Here is a 24,542-nt window from a genome sequence, read left to right as displayed (position 1 = left end):
AGTGCCTCACAGAAATAAACAAACAACAGCAGAAAAATAGAAACAGCAAAATAAAGTTAGGAGAAGAAAATTAAAAGAACCCAAACCCTCCCACCCCCTCAGACATGGACAGAGACATACACACTCATACACACACTCACATATATGCACGCAGACACACACACTCATACACACCCATACAGTAGCTGTCACTAAAGAGACATGGCTGGACAGCGAGACCTGGTGCATGGAGGAAGCTACCTTTCAGGAGCCAGCCACACCGGGAGAGATGTCGGGCCAATGCCGCAGGGAGCACCACCACAGAGACCACCCCAACCCGGGCAGACAGGAGGCCCCACACCAAGGTGCAGAGCCCTCTGGTCATCCGGGCCAGAGCCGTCCATGGGACAGCACCCCCCGCGGCCAGACCAGAGACCACCCCCAGCCTGGCAGGCCCCCATGAGGAAACACTGGAGATTAAAAACTGACAGACTAAAACAGTAAAATAAGGCAAAAAGCATAGAAGCTAAAAACACGAGGGACTAAAACATATAAGTATAAAGGCTAAAAACACGAGGGACTAAAGGTTAAAATATGAGAGATTAAAACAGTAAAAGAAAAAATAAATAACAAGTAAATTCATGACAAAATATGGTTCTATTGTTACACGTTGTCTATTCCATTCAGTATTTACAACTTAAGTACAATTTATAACAGCAAACGTCATCAAGTGCTACTTCTTAGGAACAACACGGGATTCAATGTTTTCTTTTATTAAGGTCTTAACATTTACAACTATTGACAAAATTACAGCATCTATCTATTTACAGATTATTATTTACTATTAACAAAAACAATTATTAAAAACAATATTAAAACAGTTACAGATGATGTACAGTAACAGGCTGAGCAGGAGTCCCTGCAGTGCTGCTGGGCTGGATGGTGTCAGTGGGACATCATCTGGGTCGGTACTCAGGGTGTTTGGGGGTCCAGTGTCCTCTGTCCACCACAGCGTCCATCAACTGGGTCTGCAGTTCTGACTCCATGCCATGTCACTGAGAATGTTTTAAGAAAGAGGCAATAATAATGATAATAATAATAATAATAATAATAATAAATCACAACAAACAAAACTATCTACCAAACCTTTTAAATACAATGCCTTTAAAATTAAAATAAAATCATATGTGGCGATCAACAATTTATATGTCAACATTAACGTAATGTTAATTACTCCAAACTGTTAGTGAGCTAATAATGGTAATATTGATAAGATTACTGTGGGATCAATAACAGGTTTACCTCTCCACAGTCCTCTCAGCCTGAGGTAAACCAGCTGCTTCTCCTCTTCCTCCACATGGAGCAGGATTAAAAAGGAAATCAGGAATTCCTGCAACTCGAACAGATCTGACAGTCAAACTTTACTCTTTTTGTCACTTTCGCGGACCTGGGCTGCATAAATATTGACGTGCGGGTAGGAGCGGGAACATCTGGTGACGCAATCAGGAAATGCTTTGAAGGGTAGACTGTCCCAGTTAACAACCGGCTAACACAGCCTGCAGGTCTCTCTGAAGGACCCGGCCTATGCTGGTGGCGAAGGATGGGTCCTTGAAGGATGCTGCCCCTGAATTGAGACACAGCCTGTGTTTTCTGTTCATGGGCGTGGCTAACTCTCTCTGCAGGAGCACCAGGTGATACCACTTCCTCTAATCAACCACTGCATAAAGCCTCTGGACCTTCACCCACTCATCGCCAGATCATACTTTCAGCTACAGCAGTATTTTGAGTTCTGATACTGGTTCCCGCGTGTTCTGTGCTGTTCTTGTGAATATAGCTTGTGTAGCTGTCTTGACCTGTTGTCTTCTTTTGCCACAGTTGCTTCATCTTGTCTTGTGTTGCCTGCCTGCCTGCCTGCCAGTCTACTGCTCCTGCCTGTTTGGGTTTCGAGCTCTCGCTGTTTGCCTGCCAGTCGGTACTCCGGTGCTCCCCGGTCCCAGTCGTGGGCCTTCCACCATGTGACAAGACAAACAGTGGGATGCCCACGCGGCGCCACCATTACACAGAGGACGCTGAACAAAGGGGCTTAACTCACCAGCTACCGCTGCCTTACCTCACAGACTCTGGGATTCTCCAGCACATCACTTCTTCAACCCTGCACTATTAATGAATTCATCATGTCACAAATGATTGAATTTGAATTGACTTCCCAGAGTCTGAGTCGTGCGTTTGGGTTCGATATTACAGTTTTTCTCGATTGTTTACACACAAAAGCTGGTACTTGAGACACAATGACCACAACATGTAACTCATGCACCAACCCCCTGAACCAATTCTGCTAAACTACAAGCACAATTCCTGCTTTACACTCAAATTGCAGTTCTAAAACACACTTTTTTTTCAAAACACTACACACAATTTTCTGCATTTGGCACAACTTTCATGGAGAAAATCTCTTGTTTTCACAAGGAACACACTGTCATTCAAAATTCTAAAGTCAATTGCCCTACTATGCACACTGACTCATCACATGGGCAAACACCTGTCACACAGTTTTACAATTAGCAATCAGAGCTTTAGCATAAAAGGCCAACATAAAAGGCTCTTCTGCTTTGGAGCAATGGATGCCAACATTGGAAACAGAGGCAGAGCCAGAGGAGTAATGAGAATAGGTAAGAAATCTACTCTCACTAGAAAATTGCAGTACTGCATATCAATACAGTACTCAATGAGTACAGTAGTACAGTATTGCCTGTGGACTGTTCTGTTGACTGTAAAAATAAAGTATGTTTCAAGTATTTGGGAAATGTATTCCTACTTTGTATTCCTACACAGTATTTACAGTATTTTACTATTTTTATTGCAGAACTGAAAGATTACCAACACAAGGTGGGTAAAATATATTTGTTACCGCATATTTGTGTGTCCTGAGTATAAAAACAATATTCTCAAATATTTTACAACACACTCATGTATGAGCTGTCTGTAGTAAGTGTAACACTGAACAAAAAAAAGGCCTAAGTCATTATGATCAATGAAGAAGTGTTGTCCATTCATCACAGTGTTTTACATTGAGCACATCAGTGTTCAACTGGTTCTTCTAAATGTCTATTCATTTGATGGTTTGTGTGTGCCATTTGAAAACAAAATACCATTTTGAGAAGAAATAACATTGTTTTGAATGTAAAGTTTCATTTTGCAGGAGAATTGAGGGGTTTTGCCCATTGTGTGTGTGATTTTTGATTTGTGTGTAGAGTTCTGAGAGTATGAGGCATGCTTTCAGAAAATGTGTGTAAACAATCGAGAAAAACTGTAACTATGGATTGAATTATCTGGTGTATTTCAGGTTGCAACGGATGTGCCAGTGGGATGTAATACTTCCTGTCTTGCAGCTGTCTATTAGCCTTTATAAGATAACTAGTGCGATCCTGGAGGACAATCTGGCCATCCTTATCTACTGGTTTAATAATGATGTCCAGCTTCATTAAACTTGATTTTGGCATCAGGAAAGGTCTGTTTTGCCATGCTAACTAAAAGGCCCAATTTTTTGTCTGTCATCGCTGGGAGAAGACGCTTCAGACAGTTATTTAAACCAACTGACATGATTACCTCGCGCACCTTCTTGGCAGGCTTAGGTTTTTAAAACATTTCTTGAATGTAATGACAAGTAGCTCCTGGAAAACTATCGACTTGAATGTCCACATTGTCAAAGATAGGAATGTGGGCAAGATTGGAATCACCCAGAATGGCGACGAATTTGACCACATCTAAATTCTACTCTTTAATTTTCCTATAAGTATTAGGGTGTCTCTTAGGCTCCTTCCTAGAGGCTCCAGGGCGAGGGGGGGGGGGGTACCAGTGGCTGAATGACATCCTCAGAGTTTACCAGTAAGTCATTAGTCTCCGTTCTTTTGGTAACCTTCCTCATCGGATGTGCCACCGTATTCAATTTGGTTACTCTAGCCTTCACGTCACTCAAATTCCTGTCACGTCGTGTTCCAAGAAATGCCCCATTATGTTCAATGGGGATTTCCTGTGACGAGGGGAGAGATGAGATGGAGTCCGGTATTACTGTTGCTACATTATTTAAACAAAGTAGGTTATTATTTATTACCAAACTATTACTTATTGATTCTCTATTGTTTTCTACGTTAACATCCTCATGTTCTGAAGTCTGTCAAACTCATCAAGTTGCGCATTTTCTTCTACATTTACGTTGGCATGGGAGATGGCAGTTGCTGATCACGTGTGCAGTAATTAACATCAGAGGTGACAGATGGGCAGATAGGACGCACCATTTTGGGCTGTAGCCTCCATTGACGGAGTCGAGTCAGTCGGTCTGTCTGGTTTAGGAGTTGTCTCCTTTGTTTGATGTGTAATAACATCAGAAGAACCCCCCCGTTCTCGTTGGTGGACTCTGTGGAAATGGCACTGGTAAGTTATTAGCAGCTATATTAGTGCTATTTTTGCCGTTATTAGTCTGAATACCTGGCTTTATAGCAGTCTGTGATGGTGTTATTGGTCATGTGTCTGACTCGGGTTAGGGGTTAGGGTTTATTGGACACGAAGCAAGTTCGGCTAAGCTAGCTAGCAAGAGCTGGGTCAGCGGCATGGCCATTGTCGAAAGGAGGCCTGCGCTGGGTCGCCATGGAGACTGTCGCCAATGGAGGGCGCTTCGCTGCCACAGTAGGACATGGTGGTTTATTGCTGCGAGCATTTTGTTTTCACAGACTAACCTCTCCTCACAACGAGGCCGTGACCTCCTATTTGTTCGGAGTTATGTCTGCAAGTCCAGATTTACATGATGCTGATAATGACGCCATTGTGTGTAAGTAACTTTTACTGTTTTCCCCTTCCTTGTTTAATTTTACTGTGACTTACGTTTTTTTATCATACCACTGTCATGTAATTGTTTTCCAGCTGCCTGTAAGACATTACGAGACAGTGTGCAGGAGCTTCAGGTACAAACAACCAGATCTTGCATCGCAGGCGGAAGCTGTGAAGAGTTCAGCTCAGAGTTGATCGAGAAGAAAGAGGGTAAGACTTATTAGATTAGATCTGTTTTTGGTCAATGTGACTATTTATCAGGTGCATTAATAGATGTGTTGTGTCAATATGCAGTGCATCATGCAGTACTGATTGTCTTTTGTTGATTGATTTTACAGCTGCTGGAAACGAGACAGTGTGCTCTCTGAGGATGAGGTGGACCTTTGGAAGTGCACCACCATTATGTCTGTCACTTTTTAAAAAAATGAAGTTCGAACAAATTTTGAAATGGCATGCAATTTATTTGAATGAATATTTGAATTGAGGGCAGTAGGCAGTCAGATGAGGTTGTACACTCACCTGCTAACGTTAGTGTAAGAGGTAATCTGCACATTTGTTGCCATTGTAGAGTCAGACAGCTGCTTTGTACAAAGTCGACAAACAGCTTTGTTAGTTACTTTTCCATCTACGATGTAGAACAGTAAATACTTCCATACACTTCATCTCAGATGCTTTGGTGTCGTGATTGTCCGCTCAGGACGGCTTTGCTCGCTAGTGTCCTTTAGATTCGTGGCAAACAAGGGTTAATAGGGCGTGCGATAGGTCAAGCTGATTTAGAGCGCCCTCTGCTGGATCACAAGGCAAATGACTTCATACGGTCTGTTGCGCTTATATACTGTACATTTTGATTTCGAAAAGGTCATTACATTCGAATAAGAACTTTTCCACCCACTTCGAACAAATATTCAAATTTCGAATAAAAAGTGACAGCCCTAACTACCATAGACCTAATGTCTGATGAGGAAGACGGCAGGGTGTCTGGATGGATTGTGCGACCTCCGTCCCTTCACAGACAGCTCTGATTATCTGACAGTAAACGGTGAAAGTCTGCCTCTTGTTGCCTCTTAATGGTCATTCCTAGAAACTGCAAATGGAACTTTTAAATATATGTTCCCTGCCAAACCTTCCTGGCCAATGACCTTATTGTAGATTTTTTTTGTTTTTTTTCTGAAACTTGCTTAAACTCCGATGCACCTGCTATATTCATCTAAATGACATTTCCAATTCTTGCAGATGGGGAAAGAGGGAAGGGTGGGTTGGCTACCATTGTGTGTAAGGCCTCTGAGTGTAGGCATTTGATGTTTTTAGCTCTTTTGAATATTTTGCTACTGTTTTTAACTGTCAACCATATTAAAAATCACTGTATATATTTGGACAGTTCCAAATAACTGTCCAAAGTTAAAATGGATTTTTCAAAGCTTTTATATAATATGAATACAAATTACAACAAAATTCTTAGTGTTGGTGATTTTAATTCGCACATGGACAGTCTCTTGAACATCTTGGTTTCAAGTCTATGGACATACCCACAATCGTGTTCATACTTAGTGAGGGCTGAATGTGGAAATTTCATCAATGAGTTTAAAATGTATTAGAAATATTACATTTCTTAAAGTTTTTTTATCAGTTTTTAACTCAATCACATCGATTACAAAACAGTCTCAGAAGTCACCTTTGCATAGTTTAGGACAACATTTACTACAACATGGCTCAGAGGTGTGTTATTAAGTGGACTGAACCAACTGAATACGTAAATGATTAGCATGATGAGGGAAATAAAGTGTTACAGTGAGGAGCTGACAATGAGTAGAAGAACTCCACAGGTGTGAGGTGATTTTGGTGAGACGACGCCGTCATCCAAGCGACCCTATGCTTCCGTCCAGGCATGTCTCTTATGTCAGCAGGGAGCTGATGTCTCACCATCTCTTTTGGCTCTCATTTGACTTAATACTCAATGGTCACTGCTTTTGTCTTCAGGTATTCGTTCAGAGCCTCTTGCCCTGTTGGATAGACATGGACACTGTCAGTAAGTATGGATATCAATCAGGATAACAAACTTGAGTAATTTGTCCAAATTCTACAGACAGATGTAAACCACTGAGGAAACAGGGATGACACAGACTGATGTTTGTAAATTCAACACAGTGAACAGCTGTCAGCTGAACAGCTGTGAAAATGCTGGCATTTAATGGAGCTACTCGCCACCATATTGAAATCCACACTAACACAAGATACAGTGAAACAGCCAGGAGCTGGTCAGTATAACAGTAGTCTTATTTGTAATGTAGTACAATACAGCATGCCAAAAACTTCTCCATGTCCGTTGAGTATTGTTCCTTAAACCGGCTCATTGGTGCTCAAATGCCAGCACCTGGATTGGTGAATTGTTGGACACACTAAGCTCTGAGTACTGCTTCAGATTTATATGAGGAGAACTGCTAGACTTAACATTTTTGCATAGCTTGGTAAGTCAGCTATTTTCTTTCTACTCAACTACACCCAATAAAGTGTATCAGAACACAGAGGGAAGGGTGCATCTTCTAATGGATGTGAGGTTAGCTAACTGAGCTAGCTAATGTTACAGCAAGAAGGACGCCATTCATTTTTACCTCCCACACAAGCCTCTCTACCATGAGTAGATGCACACCTCCTTCTGCCCAGTTATTAAGTTTGGCAGGTATAGTTTGGTAGAAACAAACTAGTCTCTGCATAAAATGCCCTGAACAAGTTATGTGGATTATCTTGAGGAACCAGGTCTTGATTTCTGGAAAGAGAAATTCCTGTTGGGGTTTTCAAATGTTTTTTTTCTTCCCTCTCGTTTTCACCCTGGCCTTAGGGATATTTTTTTCCTTCCTCTTTTAAGTGGAATTCTGCTGATTCTATTAACCTACATGAATAAAAGAACCACATTGACTTAGTGACAGCTGCAGTTTCTTTTACCAAGGTCTTTGCCAAAGCCAGACTGTTTGAAACCTCCAAAAGGTGATGCCACGTCAGTCTTGTTGTAGGTGTTGACAAAAACTGTGCCGGCGTTGAGCCTTTCACTGACATACAGAGCTTTGCTGATGTCTCTTGTGAAAACACCTGATGCCAGACCATACTCTGTAGCGTTGGCCCTTCTCAGGACATCGTCCACCTCGCTAAAGGGCAGAGACAGACAGGACCCAGGGAAGGAGGGAGAAACAGTTGAAAACATAAGAAAAGACAAGGGGTAAATTAGGTGATTAGGTTAGGTTGGGTTAATTGGTGAATGAATGAAGTAATTGTAAGTTAGTCTTACCCACTCTGGAACTTGGAAATGATCATGACCGGGCCGAACGACTCCTCTTTAGCGATGAACATGTGGTCTTCTACATCAGTAAACACCGTGGGTTCAAAGAAAAAGCCTGGAGGCAGACATTTAAGTCAAACATTTAAGTCAAACTTCATCACAGTCAAACTTCATCATCTGTCATATCAGAGGTGAAGCTCACTAAACCATCAAGCTTCAGTCGAACTGGTTAAAAAATGACACCAAGGTCAGAATTTTAGCAAGATTGATGCCAATCCTGCGCGATGCAATATATGCAAACAAGTCATTGTTGCTACTCAACTCAACTCAATTTTATTTATAAAGCCCTTTAAAAACAGCTGCAGCTGACACAAAGTGCTGTACATAAAATAAGACATATAAAACAAAGAACAATATAAAAACAATAATAAACGATAAAACAATGTTAAAATAATATTAAAACAAAAACAGAAACAGAGTCTCATGCTGGATTAAAAGCCAAGGAATAAAAATGGGTCTTAAGACGTTTTTTAAAAACGGACAGTGAAGGGGCTTGTCTAATACATAACGGGAGGTCATTCCACAATTTAGGACCAGCAACAGAGAAGGCTCTATCCCCTCTGAGCTTCCGTTTGGCCCTTGGTAACTCCAGGAGCAGCTGATCAGCTGACCTGAGGCACCGGGCAGGAGTGTATGGGCGGAGCAGCTCAGAGAGGTAAGGCGGGGCGAGACCATTTAAGGATTTAAAAACAAATAAAAGAATCTTAAAATGGACTCTAAAGTGCACAGGCAGCCAGTGGAGAGAGGCTAAAATGGGAGTAATGTGCTCCCTCTTACGCGTTCCAGTCAGGAGGCGAGCAGCAGCATTTTGGACTAACTGGAGACGCGCCAGGGAGGACTGGCTGACTCCAAGATAAAGTGCGTTACAGTAATCCAGCCGCGATGTAATGAAGGCGTGGATTACTGTTTCAAAGTGCTTTTGTGCAAGGAAGGGCTTCACCTTTGCCAGCTGCCTAAGGTGAAAGAAGCTGGACTTAACTATTGCACCGATTTGCCGGTCAAGTTTAAAATCACTGTCCATCTTAAAACCCAGGTTTGTAACTGTTTGCTTCCTGTAAGGCAGCAAGGGGCCCAAGTCAACAGGAAGTGGTTCACAAGAGCCACTGGGACTGAACACCATCACTTCTGTTTTATTTTCATTAAATTTTAAAAAGTTCAAAGACATCCAGGCTTTAATGTCTTCAAGACATAACAGAAGTGGTTTCAAGGAAAACCCGTCCTTCTTCTTCAGTGGCATATAAATCTGGGTATCATCAGCGTAACAATGAAAAGAGATACCATGTTTTCTCAGGATGGAACCCAGGGGCAGCAAGTACAGTGAGAAAAGCAGGGGCCCTAAAATTGAACCCTGTGGAACCCCATATGACAGCGGAGCAGAGCGGGACTCAGAACCACCAAGGCTTACGCTCATAGTCCTGTTTGCCAGGTAGGACCTGAAGCAGTCCAAGGCGGTACCAGAGATGCCTACTAGCTGCAACCGATGCAGTAAAATGCTGTGGTCCACGGTATCAAAAGCTGAACTTAAGTCAAGGAGTAGAAGGGTTACATAGTTTCCAGAGTCATTTGCCAAAAGGATATCATTAAAAACTCTTAATAGAGCTGACTCTGTGCTATGTAGTGTTTTAAATCCGGACTGGAATACCTCCAGGACCTCGTGCTCATCCAGAAACGATTTCAATTGAGTATACATAACTTTTTCCAGGATTTTTGAAATGAAAGGCAGTTTGGAAATGGGTCTAAAATTGGCTAGCACACCAGGGTCAAGACTGTGTTTCTTGAGAAGGGGTTGCACCACAGCATGTTTAAAACTTTGGGGGACAACACCAGAAGACAGACTGCTGTTGATAATGGCCAGAACCGTCTGCCCTATACTGGGGAAAACATCTTTAAAAAAGTGGGGCGGGATAGAGTCACGGGGAGAACCTGATGGTTTAATCCGGTCAACCACATGTTCTAAGGCCTTCAGAGACACAGGCTCAAACAAATCAAATACAGCCAAGCAAGGGACAAGGTCAGAGGGGTCAGATGCAGGAGTAGGGATGAGAGCCTTTGCAGTACTAAAGCCGGAAACATGACTAATTTGATGAAGCACCTGACCGTGCATGGAATCAATTTAAGAGCAGAAAGTTACTCCATGTTTGACTGCAAGAAGAACAGAATGCAGCCATCCACTTTTCCTGCTTACGTCCCCCTCATCAGATCAACAAAGCCAAGTATCAAAATCGTCAAAGCTTGGCCAGAGGGCACTTTGTCTCAGCTGCAGGACTGCTTTGAACGCACTGTCTGGGATCTGTTTGACCAAGGTGACCTGGAGGAATACACAGAGACTGTGCTTTTTTACATCAAGCGCTGTGCTGACAACGTCGCAGTTCAAAAACAGATTTGTGTTTTTCCTAACCAGAAACGCTGGATGTCAAAGGAGGTCCAGATGCTCCTGAAAAAATGCAACACCACCCTCAGGTCAGGAGACAAGGCACTGTACAGCACTGCAAGAGCCGACCTAAAAAGAGGCATCAGGGAGGCAAAGATAGCCTACAAAAACAGTATTGAGGACCACCTAAGTAAAAGCAACCCAAGGCAAGTATGGCAGGGAATTCAGCACATCACCAACTACAGAGGCAACAGCAACATCAACTCTGCACATGCAGATGCCTCACTGGCGCTGAACAGCTAAACAGTTTCTTTGCCCGCTTTGAGATTAATAAGCCTGCGTCAGTGCCCCCCTGAGCCCAATGATCTACTCCCTGTACACCTACAACTGCACACCAGCCCATTCGTCAAACTTCTTCATCAAATTTGCTGATGACACAACAGTTGTGTGGCTCATCTCAGGATCTCAAGATTTCTGTAGGTTTAATATCACTGCTGGAGACTGATTTAGGGACTGTCATTAAATTACTTAGCACAAAACTTATTAACTTACTTATAACACTTACTTATACTTATTAACACAAAATAACTGCAGTTTTTTCATTATCTTCCAAGTCATGTGGCCCAGTGACTCCAATCCAACAGCAGGTGGTATTAGTAAACTGGAGAAATGAGACACAGCTTTTTTATTATTATTATTATTCTTTTATTGTATTTTAGTGCTTCCCCTATTTTATATGAATGTATAATATGCAGGAATTATGATTTTTTTCTTAATAGTTTCCGTGTCATGTGGCCCACTGACTTCTGAAACAGATTCTGTTTCCATACAAAAAAATAATAAAGAAAATAATGGTAAAAAAAAAAGTTCTCTAATGCTCAAGAGGTTAACATATTGTCAAGCAGCAATGTCAACTTCTACACTATTTTGTCTCATGTCTTAGATTCTGAACTTCTGAAAACGATGATTTTTTTTTTTTTTTTTTTTTTTTTTTTTTAAAAAGTCTCACCAGTAGTCATCATTCAAAGGGTTATTTTTCAAATGTTCCTCCAGGGGGGCATGCCCCCAGACCCCCCTTGTGTTGCTAGGTTACAGACTCTACAGAAAAATCTTGGGGAAACACTGTGTTCTAAGAATTTTGGATGTGAGGGGTGAACTATTTCTTTCTTAGCTGCAGCCAACAACGGGACAAAATAAATGCAAAGAGAGATATAGGGGAGCCGTATATTCACCTGCTTTTTTGTCCTTTGCCAATCACACCTATGAGTTGTAGAGGAGGTGGAAGAAGTAGTACTTTAGATGGTTCCCTACTAAAAAAAACATCATTTTTTCAATAATAATCTCTGTGCTGTTCAGTGTTTTCTACAGGAAATGTGTTAGTTAAAGTTGGGATTGTGAACACTTCAGTGGCCGCTCAAAACATATTTTGGCCGGTAAAATTTCAAACCCTAAAACTCTCAAAACCCAAAAATCTAATTATATACCCTGCTCAAGGACAGTGCCATGTCCCTGCCACCTCAGGCTCGTGTGTGTCCTGAGAAAGCAGACATCTTGATTTTTGTGAAGAAAAACTGCAAAGTGAAAAGGTCCTCAGTATGTAGCAGTGAGCATTATATACTGACTTGTAACTTGTTTGAAAGTGTTCTTTTGCACCAGAAATTATTCGTTGCTTATTTTTCCTGTAAGAAAACAGTTTGGAGTGGAAAAATACCAAAGCTGAAAAGTCAAACTCAAAATTTGTACTGTAATGTGTTATGTCATTTTCTTTTTGTTAGAATTGATATCATTATCATATTATTATTATTATTATGGAAGTGAAGGTATCATAGGTATGGTAGGTGGTGAAGGTATTGGTGCTGGTATCGAAAATCTTTGATTGCTACCCAGCCCTACAGATATCATTGCCTTACCTGGTCGCTGAACTTGTTTGCCACCACAGACCTGTGTGGCTCCCTCCTTGATACCATTCTGACAGTACTCTACCAGTTTGTCTAGATGGGCTTTGTGGTTCTGAGGGCCGTGGTCTGTGGAGCGGTCCAGTGGATCACCGATCTTCATCTTCTTGACCTCCTCAACCTGAAAGACAAGACATTTAAATAAGAAAACCACAAAAGGTAGAGCTGCACCCTGTATACCCCAAGACCTTAGTAAAGTTGTCATGCAAAAGGATTTTGTGATTACAAATCTTTTGTTCTTAAATCTCTCTTTCTCTCATTCCAGTATGTGGGTCTGAGTGAACTGTATTTCTGAATTTCAATCACTTCTATTTGATTTTGTGTCTAGAGTTGAGTCCTGTGTCCTGGCTGCAGTAAGACTGGCTCAGTGAAGCTAGCCTTGTATAGCTGCTGTATGAAAAAAGGTGGAAATGTTTGATTTTGTCGCCCAGTCTTAGTGTTTCTGAAGTGCTTTTGTGGAAACTGAATTTTAATCACATCTATTTGACTTTGTGTCTAGAGTTGAGTCCTGCTGTCCTCCTGGCTGCAGTAAGACTGGCTCATTGAAGCTAGCCTTGTATAGCTGCTGTATGTCAGGGAATTACCACATGACAATCAATTCATATTATGACTATGTGACTATCAAGGGATGCTAAATGAAAGGTATGTATCAGTGCATTAATTGTTTACAACACACTAGAGCTGGACAATATGGCTTGATAATAATATTGTCATGTCTTCAGGCTCTATCATGATACAGAATATATATCATCTCTAGATATTTTTAAATTTCCACAAAAGCACTTCAAAAACACTAAGGCTGGGTGGCAAAATCAAAAATTAAAATGCAATACCTCTATATTGATATTGTGACAGTATTGTGGTGAGTGTAGTGAGTCCAGAAAAAAATACTTTACAGTAATGTAACTTTAAAACCAGGAAAAGACCACACTGATGACCACACTGATCATAAGTCACAGTGTATCACAGCATAAAGATATGAACAATCTAAGACCATATATAGTTGCATACTATGATATTGATATCATCTGGATATATTGCCATTTTGCTAAGTGTTTGGCTGAAGCATACAGGAGCGTGTTAAATAGCGAACTGGATGCATAAAGTCAGTTTACCAGCTTTTTAAAATCAAACAGGGTTACTCACCTTTTTATAAGTAATCCATTACGGACAGTTATGGACAGTTCAGCCAGCGGACATTTAGATTACCAACTTTTTAATTAAGTTTTTGTTGCACCTTGTGTGTTACAGCGCCACCCTGTATTGTTCAGAGGCTGATAAACTGAGGGACTAAACTTTGGGTTGTGAATAAAATATTGAGATTTGTATTTATTTATTTCAGTTGTCAAGGAGTCTGCAGCAAGTTGATGCTGCTCATTTTAGACACAGGATATAGCGCATTAATTTAGAGTAGTAAACAGGACGTCTCACTGGAACCGCTTGAGGTGGTCCAGAGGTGCCTGTATATCAAAAGTTAATTCACACCTACCAGCCAATCAGAACCAAGTATTTACCCAGACCATGGTATTACAGATAACTCACTGACATGACAAGAGAAGCGTCTTTTTGCATTGTGAAATATATTAAGATGGATTTCACTGAAAAAGGGTTTTTTTCAAGTAGGTCTGCTATGCTAGAATATGTTAAGTTGGATGAATATAATGGCAAACATGGTTTTCACTTGTTCTTAAATTGGATTTTGTTCATAAACTCACTTATGTCAATTTCGAGCATTTCTAAGCGAGAGAAGTGTCTTTTTCCACTCTGAAATTGATTAAGCTGGATTTCATGTAAAAAAGTGTTTTACAAGTTAAGATTCCTATGTTAGTATCTGTGAAGTTGGATAAATAGATAAATCTTTTGTCAGTGAGAGAAGCATATTTTGCATTGTGAAATATATCTTGCTGGAGTTCACCTAAAAGGATGTTTTTCAAGTAAGTTTCCTATCTTGGAATGTGTGAAGTTGGATAAATATTATGGGAAACATGGTTTCACTTGTCCTTTAATTCAATTTTTGTCATAAACTCACAGTGTCAACTGTGAGCGTTTCTAAGTGAGAGAAGCGTCTTTTTCTGCTCTGAAATAGATTAAGCTGTATTTCACTGAAAACATTTTGTTCAAGTTAGTTTTCTATGAGTGAAGTTGAATAAATACACTAAACTATACATATAAAAATAATAATACAAAATAATAATGTAACACATTGTTTTTATTAATCTGTGTAAAGTGGCTGTATCATTCATTCATCCATCACATCTGTGGTAGTGAGCTTAATCACCATCACTGGACTAGCCTAAATCCATAAATTAGTGTTAGGGTAAGGGTTCAAATTTGTATTAGCTGACAAGATATATAAGTAGTTATTGCTATTCTCTGAGTGAAGTAAGCATGACTCCGCGATTCCACTGGATGCAGGTTCGCTGCATTCCAGCTCTGGTCTGGTTTTGCTCTGCTGTCCAGCAAACTGCATTTTGAGTCCGGCATGGCGCAGCACTGTCAGACAGCTGGAGTTGCGCGATAATTACATAATCACTCACGACCGCAGTTACATGTATATGTTATAAACACAACACAAAGGGTTCCTGACCAAAGGAATAGAAGAAGAGCTTGTACCTGTCTGTTTTTTTTTTTTTCAGATTTTTGTGCTGGTGTCAACATGGAGTGTTTTATTTTGAAAATTAAGCAGCTGTTATTTTGTTGTGTGACTTCCTGTCTGCTCTGTGCTGAATTTGGTTGAAATGTGCGACATGGCTCCGGCATCAGCCCAAATAGAATTCCTGCATATCTGCTCCGGACGGCTCTGGACTGCCAGAGCTGGGATGGGGCAGATACGCAGAGTGGACCTGGTGGAAGTTAACATATAGACTTCAGTCAAACCTATCAGCTCTGCTGCTGTGGTGGAAACCTGACAGAGAGGAGCCGAACCAGACACGTATCTGGTGGAATCAAAGGATGAGGTGCTCACATTTTTGCTGCACTTCACACATTATAAATTTACGGCAGTGGCATTAGTGACAAACTGTGTATATAAATCTAATCTCATTTAGAGTTTCATTTAGAAAAACATACTTATATCATTTAAACACATCTTAAATGTGACATAATGTTTGTTTTCATCAGAATCTTTCAGTTGATGATACAAGTGTGAAAATTGGCATGAGCAGTCTCCATGGGTCACTTGACAAGACAATTGTCCGAGACCTTTTAAATTTCAAGATGGCGGCCATTTTTTTAAGATTGCCACCACCTAAATGGTGCAGTTAAGCAATATAGTTGTTTAGTTAGTGACACAAGCATGCAAACAAGACACTCACACTCCCAGCCACTTGAATTTTATATGTTTTGGATTATGCTAAAGAACAACTTTTAACGCATCGAAATACAGTTTAGTTGATTTTTGATCATAGATAGATTAGAAAAAAGTGAATATCTGCACTACCAGGGCACACTGGTGATTACAGTTCTCAACGGGTCGGGCTGACTCGACAGACCTGACCGGACTCGGTTCAGGACGAAAAATTATTCAAATGAGCTGGGTTGGGTTGGGCCTTGGGCTTCCTTTTTTATAAAACACATTTCATAAAACACATTTCTTGCAGGTTGTAAATTATATATTGTTTGTTGTGAATCATTGCTGTTCACGTGTGGTGAAGAGTAAGTCTGGCTGCCTGCTTTATGGGGAGGGGAGGACGCAGATCTGACAACGCTGCGTGGCATACTCATGCCTATAGCCTGGCTGGGGAAGATGGAATTGGCTAAAAGTAAACTTGCCAAAGGCGAATTCACCCTTAAGGAAAACAATGCAGGCACGCTTAGTTGTAATTCCATACATCAAAGTGCGTGGTAAAAGGTGGTAAATGGATAAGAAACAGAGCAAAATATCGTTCATGCTGTAAACTTATGTTCAACAACACACAGCTGGAAAGGGCCCAAAAAAGCATCTACTGCTGCTGAAGACACCAAAGATACCAAAAATATCCATGTCAAGAGGCCAAGAAAATCCCAGCCCTTGAAAGGGCTTAATGAAAGGGTTAATGAATGTGCCAGGAATGTGTATTGAAGCTTCTTGCAAAGCTTATTGCTGGTGATGTTGTTGCACAGGAATTTAAATACCATCCTGCCTGTCTCGTTGGACCATACAACAGAGAGCGACACCATCGAAACATCGAACATGGTGTAGCTATCAAGTCACATTTGAATAATGGGGTATTCAAATCAGACATTGCAGTTGCACAGCTGTCGCAATACAATTACTTCTTTAAGTTCAAAGACGGTACAGCCACCCATAGGCACTCAAAAGACCACAAAACTCCATTTGCTGTATACATCGGGATGGCGCTGTATGCGAATACATGAAAGTGACGACCTATCGATTTTATAGAATGGAATTAGCATCTCCTATGACAGGGTGTTGAAGGATTCCGCACTGCTAGGAGAATCTGTGGGGAAACCAATATGTGGTAGATGGGGTTGTCTGCCCACCGATTCTGTGTAAGGGACTCTTCACCACATCTGCTATGAACAACATCAACCATAATTCCACAGCAACAACAGCAAATACCTCCTTTAATGGTACAAATATTTCCATGTCCCAACATCCAACCCTCAACAATAGCAGCGAGATACGACAACTACTCCACCTTTGAGATAACAGACCGAACAAGGTTCCCGAATCCTTCTCTAACATCCAACCAGCTTTCTTCAACAAGAAAAACCCAGAGCCCATCCTGTAGCCAGTTTACCATTGCCACATCTCACTGTATTCAGCAAAAACTTGCACCTGAGTATGAATGGCTGGAGAGGGTTTGCCTAACCCAAGATTTCGATGCTTCTTCCACTATAACATGTCATCAGTCTACCATGCATCCCAAGGAAGAGCCAGGGTTATAATATCAGCATTACATCACTGCTTCCCTTTTCCGAGACCAGGCCCACTCTGCTGCAACAATAAAGCATGTTATGGACAAAGTCAGGGATACAGTAGCATTCCTGAACCCAGGACAAACGCCAGTCATAGCTGCCGACCAGCCACTATATGCTCTTGCAAAGCAGATCCAATGGCAGTGGTCAGAGCAATATGGAGAGGACAAATATGTGATCATGTTTGGTCTACATATTGAAATGACAGCGTTTAAATCAGAATGCTACTCAAAAACAATGTATGGACTAGTGCCCTCGTTGAGGCTAGGGTAGCCTCACCTGGTACAGCAGATTTGCTTCTTTCAGCATCAAGTGTAACTAGAACACAGTACGGACATCAGATAACAGTATGCAGTCTGTACGAGCTCATGAAAGATGCCTACAATGTGTACAGGGAAGAGACACCTGACAACACTAACACCACTTTTGAAGTGTGGTGCACGGAGCAGAGGAGTCCACAGTTCAAGTTCTGGTTTCTCATTTATAGGATGGCTGACCAATCTCATTTTGATCCAGTCATTTCGAGAGGGTAACTTCCAACTGTACCATGAGTCACTGTTTGAACTTGTCCCATACTTTTCGTGGTAAGGAAGCTTTTTTTACCAAACTGGACAGGTCATGGGCAAGGAGTAGGGCAGACAAAACACAGTCAAACAACCTCTCTTGATAGAGCCTTTTGAGAAGCCCAATACATTTCGATGAGAAAATGTATGATTTAAAGATCCACATGTCAGGCAGCAGTCATCCTGAAAAATGGCTGGGTGGTTTCTTGTCAAATGACCCTTTGAGACAGCCAGTGTGCTGTGTATCTGCTCCATCCCAGCTCCGGCAGTCTGGAGCCCTCCGGCACAAATACGCAGGACTTTTTCTGGCGGATGCCGGAGCACAACGCAGAAACTCAGTGGAATTTAGCACGGAGCAGACAGGAAGTCAAGCGCCGAAATAACAAACAACATCTGGTTACTTTTCAATATAAAAAACCCCGTGTTGACACCAGCCACAAATCTAAAAAAAAAAGACAAACACAAGATGGCAGCCGTCTTGAAATTTCAAGTAGCTGTGGGTGGGTTATTGTCAAGTGACCCACAGAGACTGCTCATGCCAATTTTCATGCTTGTATCACCAAATAAACCATTATATCATTTACCTCCTCCACTAAGATGTCAGCCATGTGGAAAATGGCCACCATTTTGAAATTTCAAATGTCTCAGATGTGACGGCCTCCTGCCGGTGGTGCCTGTTGGAAGTTTGCGTGGTTGTCCTGTCTTCCCTTGTATCTGTGTGTCTGTTTGCAGGTCGCTGGTGGTTGGTGCTTTGTCACCTGTGTGGGCCTGGCCAGTCCCCAGGTGTAGGCTACAAGAGGGTGTAGGCCTCTTCCGGTTGCTCTCTCTCTTCGTCACTCCATTCCAGTGGCGGAGCTGGGCGCAGCTCCGTCTCAGCGCCGCGTGGTTTCTTTGTGTTCTTTTGGTTGCTTATTTTTGGGTTGAGATCTTCTTGTGGTGAATAAAACTAGTAATTTCTTATTCTACCCATACGCTTCATCGTATTTGTCCTGCCTCGAGCCGGGTCGTGACAAAATGTGGGGGCTCGTCATCTTTACGCACTGGCTAGATGCTCAGATTTGTGAATGAATTCGGGAAAGTTTATGAATGGAATTGCGCCGCGGGTGTTACCATAGTGTAACGTGGGAACCGCCAAGCCGCGAGTGTGTGAGCTGTTCACCACGTTTTGTGTTAAATCAAATGGGTAAGATTATGGGATGTATGTTTTCTTTGGAGCACTTTGCTTATACTTGCGGCTATATGTTAAAGCAATATTTTTGTGTTTTGTTCGAGCACCCTGATCAGCTTAGCCAGCGGGCGAGCAGATCTTGCCACTTTGTTATTTTTCCTTTTTGGTTTTTGTCAGTAATCCTGAGGAGGGAGTGCGCTAAACTTGGTTTATTGCAGCTGGCCATTTGAGGTCAGATGTGATATTCTGGGGATGGTGATGCTTCGAGCTCGGCAAGCCGACGAAGACTAGGTGAGGTTTTTGGAAGTATTATGGTGGTTAGGTAGTGAGGGGTTGGGGTGTCTCGGTAATTTTTTGTTTTGTTTTGTTTTGTTTTGGTTTACCTGGTTAGTAGCAGCAATTGTGAGTGTTCCGGTGTTTGCATCATTTTGGTGGATATGGCGGAAGTGATTGACTTTGTTAAAGCTCCTTCGGAGGCGTTACTGGATAAATGCACAAGGGAGCAGCTGTTGAAGATCGCAGACCACTATCAAATTGAGGTAGGGGATAAGCGGCTGAAAGATGCAGTGAGGAGTATTTTAAAGGCTAATTTGGCTGATATGGGGGTGTTGGATGAGGAGTCTAGACATCTGCCACCTCTGGCAGCATCAAATTTGGAGCATGATAAGGTAAAGCAGAGGATGGAAATTGAAAAACAAATAGCCATTGAGAAAATGCTTTGTGAGATGGAGCAGGCGAAGCTGTCTCTGCAGAGGAGTAGGTTGGAGCTGATTAAGAGTGGTAAAATGGTGGATGAATCTGTTGGTTTGTCACCACCGCTGGAGTCATCTGAATGTTTTGATGTTTTGGGAAATCTTCGATTGTTGCCTAAATTTAATGAGAAAGAGCCGGAGGCTTTCTTCTCTTTGTTTGAGCGAGTTGCAGAGGCCAGGAGGTGGCCTGATGCAGCCCGCACAGTGATGCTCCAGTGCGCACTGACGGGCAAGGCGCAGGAAGCGTATTCCGCTCTGTCAGTGTCAGATGGAAAAGAATATGAACGGGTGAAGTCAGCAGTGTTAAAAGCGTATGAGCTTGTTCCGGAGGCTTATCGCCAACGCTTTCATACGTGGAAGAGAATGGCGAAGCAGACGTATCTCGAGTTTGCTCATGACCTGACCGGTCATTTTGTGCTTTGGTGTTCCGCATTAAAGGTGGAGACATTTGAGGATTTGTCAGAGATAATTGTGTTGGAGCAATTCAAAAATTCAATACCTGACAGTATTGCACAACACATCAATGACCTCAAAGTAAAAAGTGTGACTGAGGCGGCTTCACTGGCAGATGATTATGTGCTGACGCATAAACGCTCCTTTGGTGAGTGGCGCGCCCATGGCGGCACTCAAGGAAATTTTAAAGACAATTTTGGAGAGCGTCCTGAAGGGACTCTGAGGAGTTATGTGGGTCGTTTTGGTAAAACTGACCCTAAAGAACGTAATGGGAGAGGTTTTGAGAAAACGTGTACTTATTGTCATACGGCATTTCAGAGCCGACTGTTACGCGCTTAAGGCGAGGACTTCCCAGGGGAGTTCCGCGGGGCAACCGAAGGGTGCCTGTTGCACCGTCTCTCTGCCTAGCGGGCCAGCAGTGAGTGTGACGGATCAGAGTGAGTCCGTGCCTGCTGTTTTTCTGCCGTTTATTTCTGATGGTTATGTTTCTCTCGTGGGGGACAGTTTGAAGGTGCCGGTTAAAATACTGAGAGACATGGCGGCTTTTGATTCCTTCATTCAGGCTTCAGTGTTACCCTTTTCAAATGAGAGTCACACAGGTTGTTGGGTTCCTATTATGGGCATGGAAATGAAGGTGTTACAGGTTCCGCTCCACAAAGTTGTATTACAATCTGATCTTTTCCAGGGCGAGTTAACGGTTGGTGTGAGGCCTGCGCTGCCTGTTGAGGGGGTCACTCTGATCTTGGGGAACAGTGCTGCAGGTAAGCATGTGTGGGGTGGCGCGTCGCCGCCGCCGGTGGTTTCTTCCGTTCCGCTGATGAGGAAGCAGCCCGATAATGATGTGGTTAGTTTCCCTTTAGTGTTTATGGCGTGCGCTGTGACCCGTTCCATGGCCCAAAATTCACCTCCAGCAGTGCCTGAGCATGAAGTGAGTGATGGTGAGGAAGCAGAGGGGTTGTGTTTCTCCCTGTTTGATCTCTCTCTCTCTGTCACGCAGGAGGAACTAGAGAGTGAGCAGCGTGCAGATGCGTCCCTGAATGGGCTGTTTGACGTGGCATTGCCCGCACATGAGGTCAAGAATGATTCTCATCTGAATATCATGCTCAAAGTCAGGGGGCCCTGGAGCGTTTTCATCCGTCCTTAAAATCACTGTTAAGATCTTACTGTGTGCACATGGATAGAGACTGGGAGGAGGGGCTTCCCTGGTTACTCTTGGCAGCGAGAGAAGTGACCCAAGAGAGCACAGGGTTTAGCCCTAACGATCTAGTGTTCGGACACACAGTACACAGCCCTTTAAACCTACTGTATGAACAGTGGAAGGACGCGGGCCCGCCAGGAAATCTGGTTGATTATGTCAGTGGCTTCCGCCATAGATTGTATGCTGCAGGGTTATTGGCGAAGGAAAATTTGGTTTCGGCACAAGGCAAGATGAAAACCTTGTATGACCGGCGGACTGAGCAGCATGTGTTCAGTGAAGGGGACCGGGTTTTGATGCTACTTCCGATCACCACCTCTCTGTTTCAGGCGAAATATACCGGTCCTTATGAAATAAAAAAAGAGAACGTCCGACTGTAACTACATCATTGCTACGCCTGATCGTAGAAAGGGTACTCGGTTGTGCCATGTTAATTTATTAAAGCCTTATTATGAAAGTGTCCCCCAAGGTGAAGCTGTTCCAGTCTCCCCGGCACCTGCGCGCCCTGCCTGTTCGGTGGGTAGAGTGTCCACGGTTTTTCTTCCGCAGTCTGTGGCTGCCGGAGTGAGGATGGGTTGTCTGAATCCGATACCACGGTGCAGCAAGGTCGGCTAAAAAACTCAGAATCACTGAAAAATCTGCATGTTTTATTGGGACATTTATCTGAGTTACAGCAAGCGGACCTGTGCGAGGTCATTAAATCTTTTCCCTGCTTGTTTGGTGATACCCCTACTCAGACACCTGTTGTTGAACATGACATAGATGTGGGAGATGCGCAGCCAATTAGGCAAAGATTCTACAGAGTAAACCCTGAGAAAAAGAAATATCTTGATGCTGAAGTGAAATACATGTTGAGTAATGGTATTGCTGTTCCTTCCTCTTCTAGTTGGACCTCCCCGTGCCTTTTAGTGCCGAAGTCGGATAACACTGCCAGATTTTGCACCGATTTTCGAAAATGAAATGCTGTGACTAAACCCGATTCTTTTCCTCTGCCTCGCATGGAGGACTGCGTTGACCAGGTTGGGCACGCAGCTTTTGTAAGCAAGTTCGACCTACTAAAAGGTTATTGGCAGGTCCCGTTGTCTGAGCGTGCTCGTGAGCTTTCTGCATTTATTACACCAAATGGACTTTACGCATATAATGTTATGCCGTTTGGACTGAGAAATGCTCCAGCCACTTTTCAGTGGCTTATGACAAAGGTCTTGGGGGATTTAGAGGGGTGCACTGTCTATTTGGATGACGTGGTGTGTCCAGATACATGGTCCTCTCATGTTGAGCGTGTTCTCGCTTTGTTTATGCGGTTGGCTGAGGCGCGCCTGACTATCAACCTCGCCAAGTGCGAGTTCGCACAGGCTACAGTGACCTTTCTTGGCCGGATTGTAGGTCAGGGGAAAGTTCGGCCTATTGCAGACTGACTGACTTAAGACACGTGTTTCCTTTGTTTGGTCCTCCTCTTGTCAACAAGCTTTTGAAAGCGTTAAGTCACTTCTGTGTGCAGCACCTGTCCTGGCAGCTCCAAGGTTTGACAGTCCCTTTGCCCTCCAGGTGGATGCTGGTCATGTGGGAGCGGGTGCAGTTCTGTTACAGATGGATGATCTGGGTTTGGAGAAACCAGTGAGTTTTTTCTCAAAAAAGTTTAACTCCTACCAGTTGAATTATTCAACGATTGAGAAGGAGGCACTTGCTCTAGTTTGGGCGCTCCAATATTTTGAGGTGTACTTGGGCTCAGGTGTGGTACCTGTAGTGGTTTACACTGACCACAATCCACTCACATTTTTGAGCTCCTTACAGTGTCCAAACCAGCGGTTAGTGCGATGGTTGTTGTTCTTGCAGTCTCATTGGCTTGACATTAGACATATCAAAGGCTCTGAAAATGTTGTAGCGGAAGCACTTTCCAGAGTGCCGCAAGGATAAGTCTGAGTGCAACAATGTATTGCTGCATGTTTTGCTCTCCTTCTCTCGCCCTTTTGTCCTCTTCCCCGCTCTCCTCTTAAAGTGCTTCCTTTTGGTACCAGGTTGCTGAGGTGGTGGATGTCGTGGACAAGGAAGGTGGAGGAATGGATGACCATCGACAGCTGGGGTGCTCCTTTAGCCCTCTGGCAGAAAAAATATTATAGCTGTCTAACAAAAAAAAAAAGTAACCTTTTCTTGTTGGTTGTGGTCTCGGGGTTTGGTCCCCGTTCTTTAGGAAGGGGGGTGTGACGGCCTCCTGCCGGTGGTGCCTGTTGGAAGTTTGCGTGGTTGTCCTGTCTTCCCTTGTATCTGTGTGTCTGTTTGCAGGTCGCTGGTGGCTGGTGCTTTGTCACCTGTGTGGGCCTGGCCAGTCCCCAGGTGTAGGCTACAAGAGGGTGTCGGCCTCTTCCGGTCGCTCTCTCTCTTCGTCACTCCGTTCCAGTGGCGGAGCTGGGCGCAGCTCCGTCTCAGCGCCTCATGGTTTCTTTGTGTTCTTTGGGTTGCTTATTTTTGGGTTGAGATTTTCTTGTGGTGAATAAAACTATTAATTTCTTATTCTACCCGTACGCTTCATCGTATTTGTCCTGCCTCGAGCCGGGTCGTGACACAGACAATTTTCGTGTCATTTGACCCATGGAGACTGCTCATGCTAATTTTCACGCTTGTATCACAAATTGAAAGATTGTAGCACGTATCTGCTCCACTATAAGCAGAGAACAAGTGTACATAGTTATCTATAAAACAAACAAAAAAAACATCTGTGATGTAAATGTTCTTATCTATAAGGGATTAAGTCTTGACATGACTCAAGTGGTTCTTCTGGTTATGCCTGGGGTTTGCAGTTTGGTACACAGATTTCTAAGCCCGTGGTGAACTTTTTATGAGCTTTATGAGCAATGTGCAGCGGTGACAGTCCTAAGCTGTGTGTTTGACTTTTTTTTGTTGAACCAATATTTAGTTCACTGAATAATACTGGTTGCCTGGCTTCTGTCGCCCTTACAGTCACTGTGAAATTTGATTCTATTTTTCTTTTGTACTGCATTATATAAGAGGAAACCAAGCAGATCACAAGTGTGGA

The 24,542-nt window shown here is 42.8% G+C and overlaps 1 protein-coding gene and 1 long non-coding RNA gene across 3 annotated transcripts in view; one reads left to right on the top strand and one right to left on the bottom strand.

Moving 5' to 3' along the window:
- The first annotated feature begins 2,454 nt into the window (after positions 1–2,454).
- Positions 2,455–6,546, top strand: LOC119020956. Of its 2 annotated transcripts, XR_005075452.1 has the most exons (5): positions 2,455–2,648; positions 2,843–2,865; positions 4,707–4,804; positions 4,897–5,013; positions 5,142–6,546. It is a non-coding gene; the product is annotated as an uncharacterized LOC119020956 (long non-coding RNA). The 2 variants fall into 2 exon arrangements; XR_005075451.1 differs by lacking the exons at positions 2,455–2,648; positions 2,843–2,865 and having other exon boundaries at positions 3,179–4,804.
- aldh1l1 (aldehyde dehydrogenase 1 family, member L1) overlaps positions 6,256–24,542 on the bottom strand; it is a 70,883-nt gene continuing 52,596 nt past the window's right edge. Inside the window, exons 20-23 of the mRNA XM_037100778.1 lie at positions 12,416–12,581; positions 8,084–8,189; positions 7,744–7,943; positions 6,256–6,803 (exon numbers count right to left, since the gene is read on the bottom strand). Coding sequence (XP_036956673.1) covers positions 6,748–6,803; positions 7,744–7,943; positions 8,084–8,189; positions 12,416–12,581 — 528 coding nt within the window. The 3' untranslated portion in view covers positions 6,256–6,747. The remainder of the gene's footprint in view (positions 6,804–7,743; positions 7,944–8,083; positions 8,190–12,415; positions 12,582–24,542) is intronic.

The sequence above is a fragment of the Acanthopagrus latus genome, chromosome 6 (genome assembly GCF_904848185.1).
Source record: "Acanthopagrus latus isolate v.2019 chromosome 6, fAcaLat1.1, whole genome shotgun sequence".
In the NCBI taxonomy this organism is placed as follows: domain Eukaryota; kingdom Metazoa; phylum Chordata; class Actinopteri; order Spariformes; family Sparidae; genus Acanthopagrus; species Acanthopagrus latus.
The sequence above is the reverse complement of the archived record's forward strand: the minus strand, read 5'-3'. Positions and strand labels throughout refer to the sequence as shown.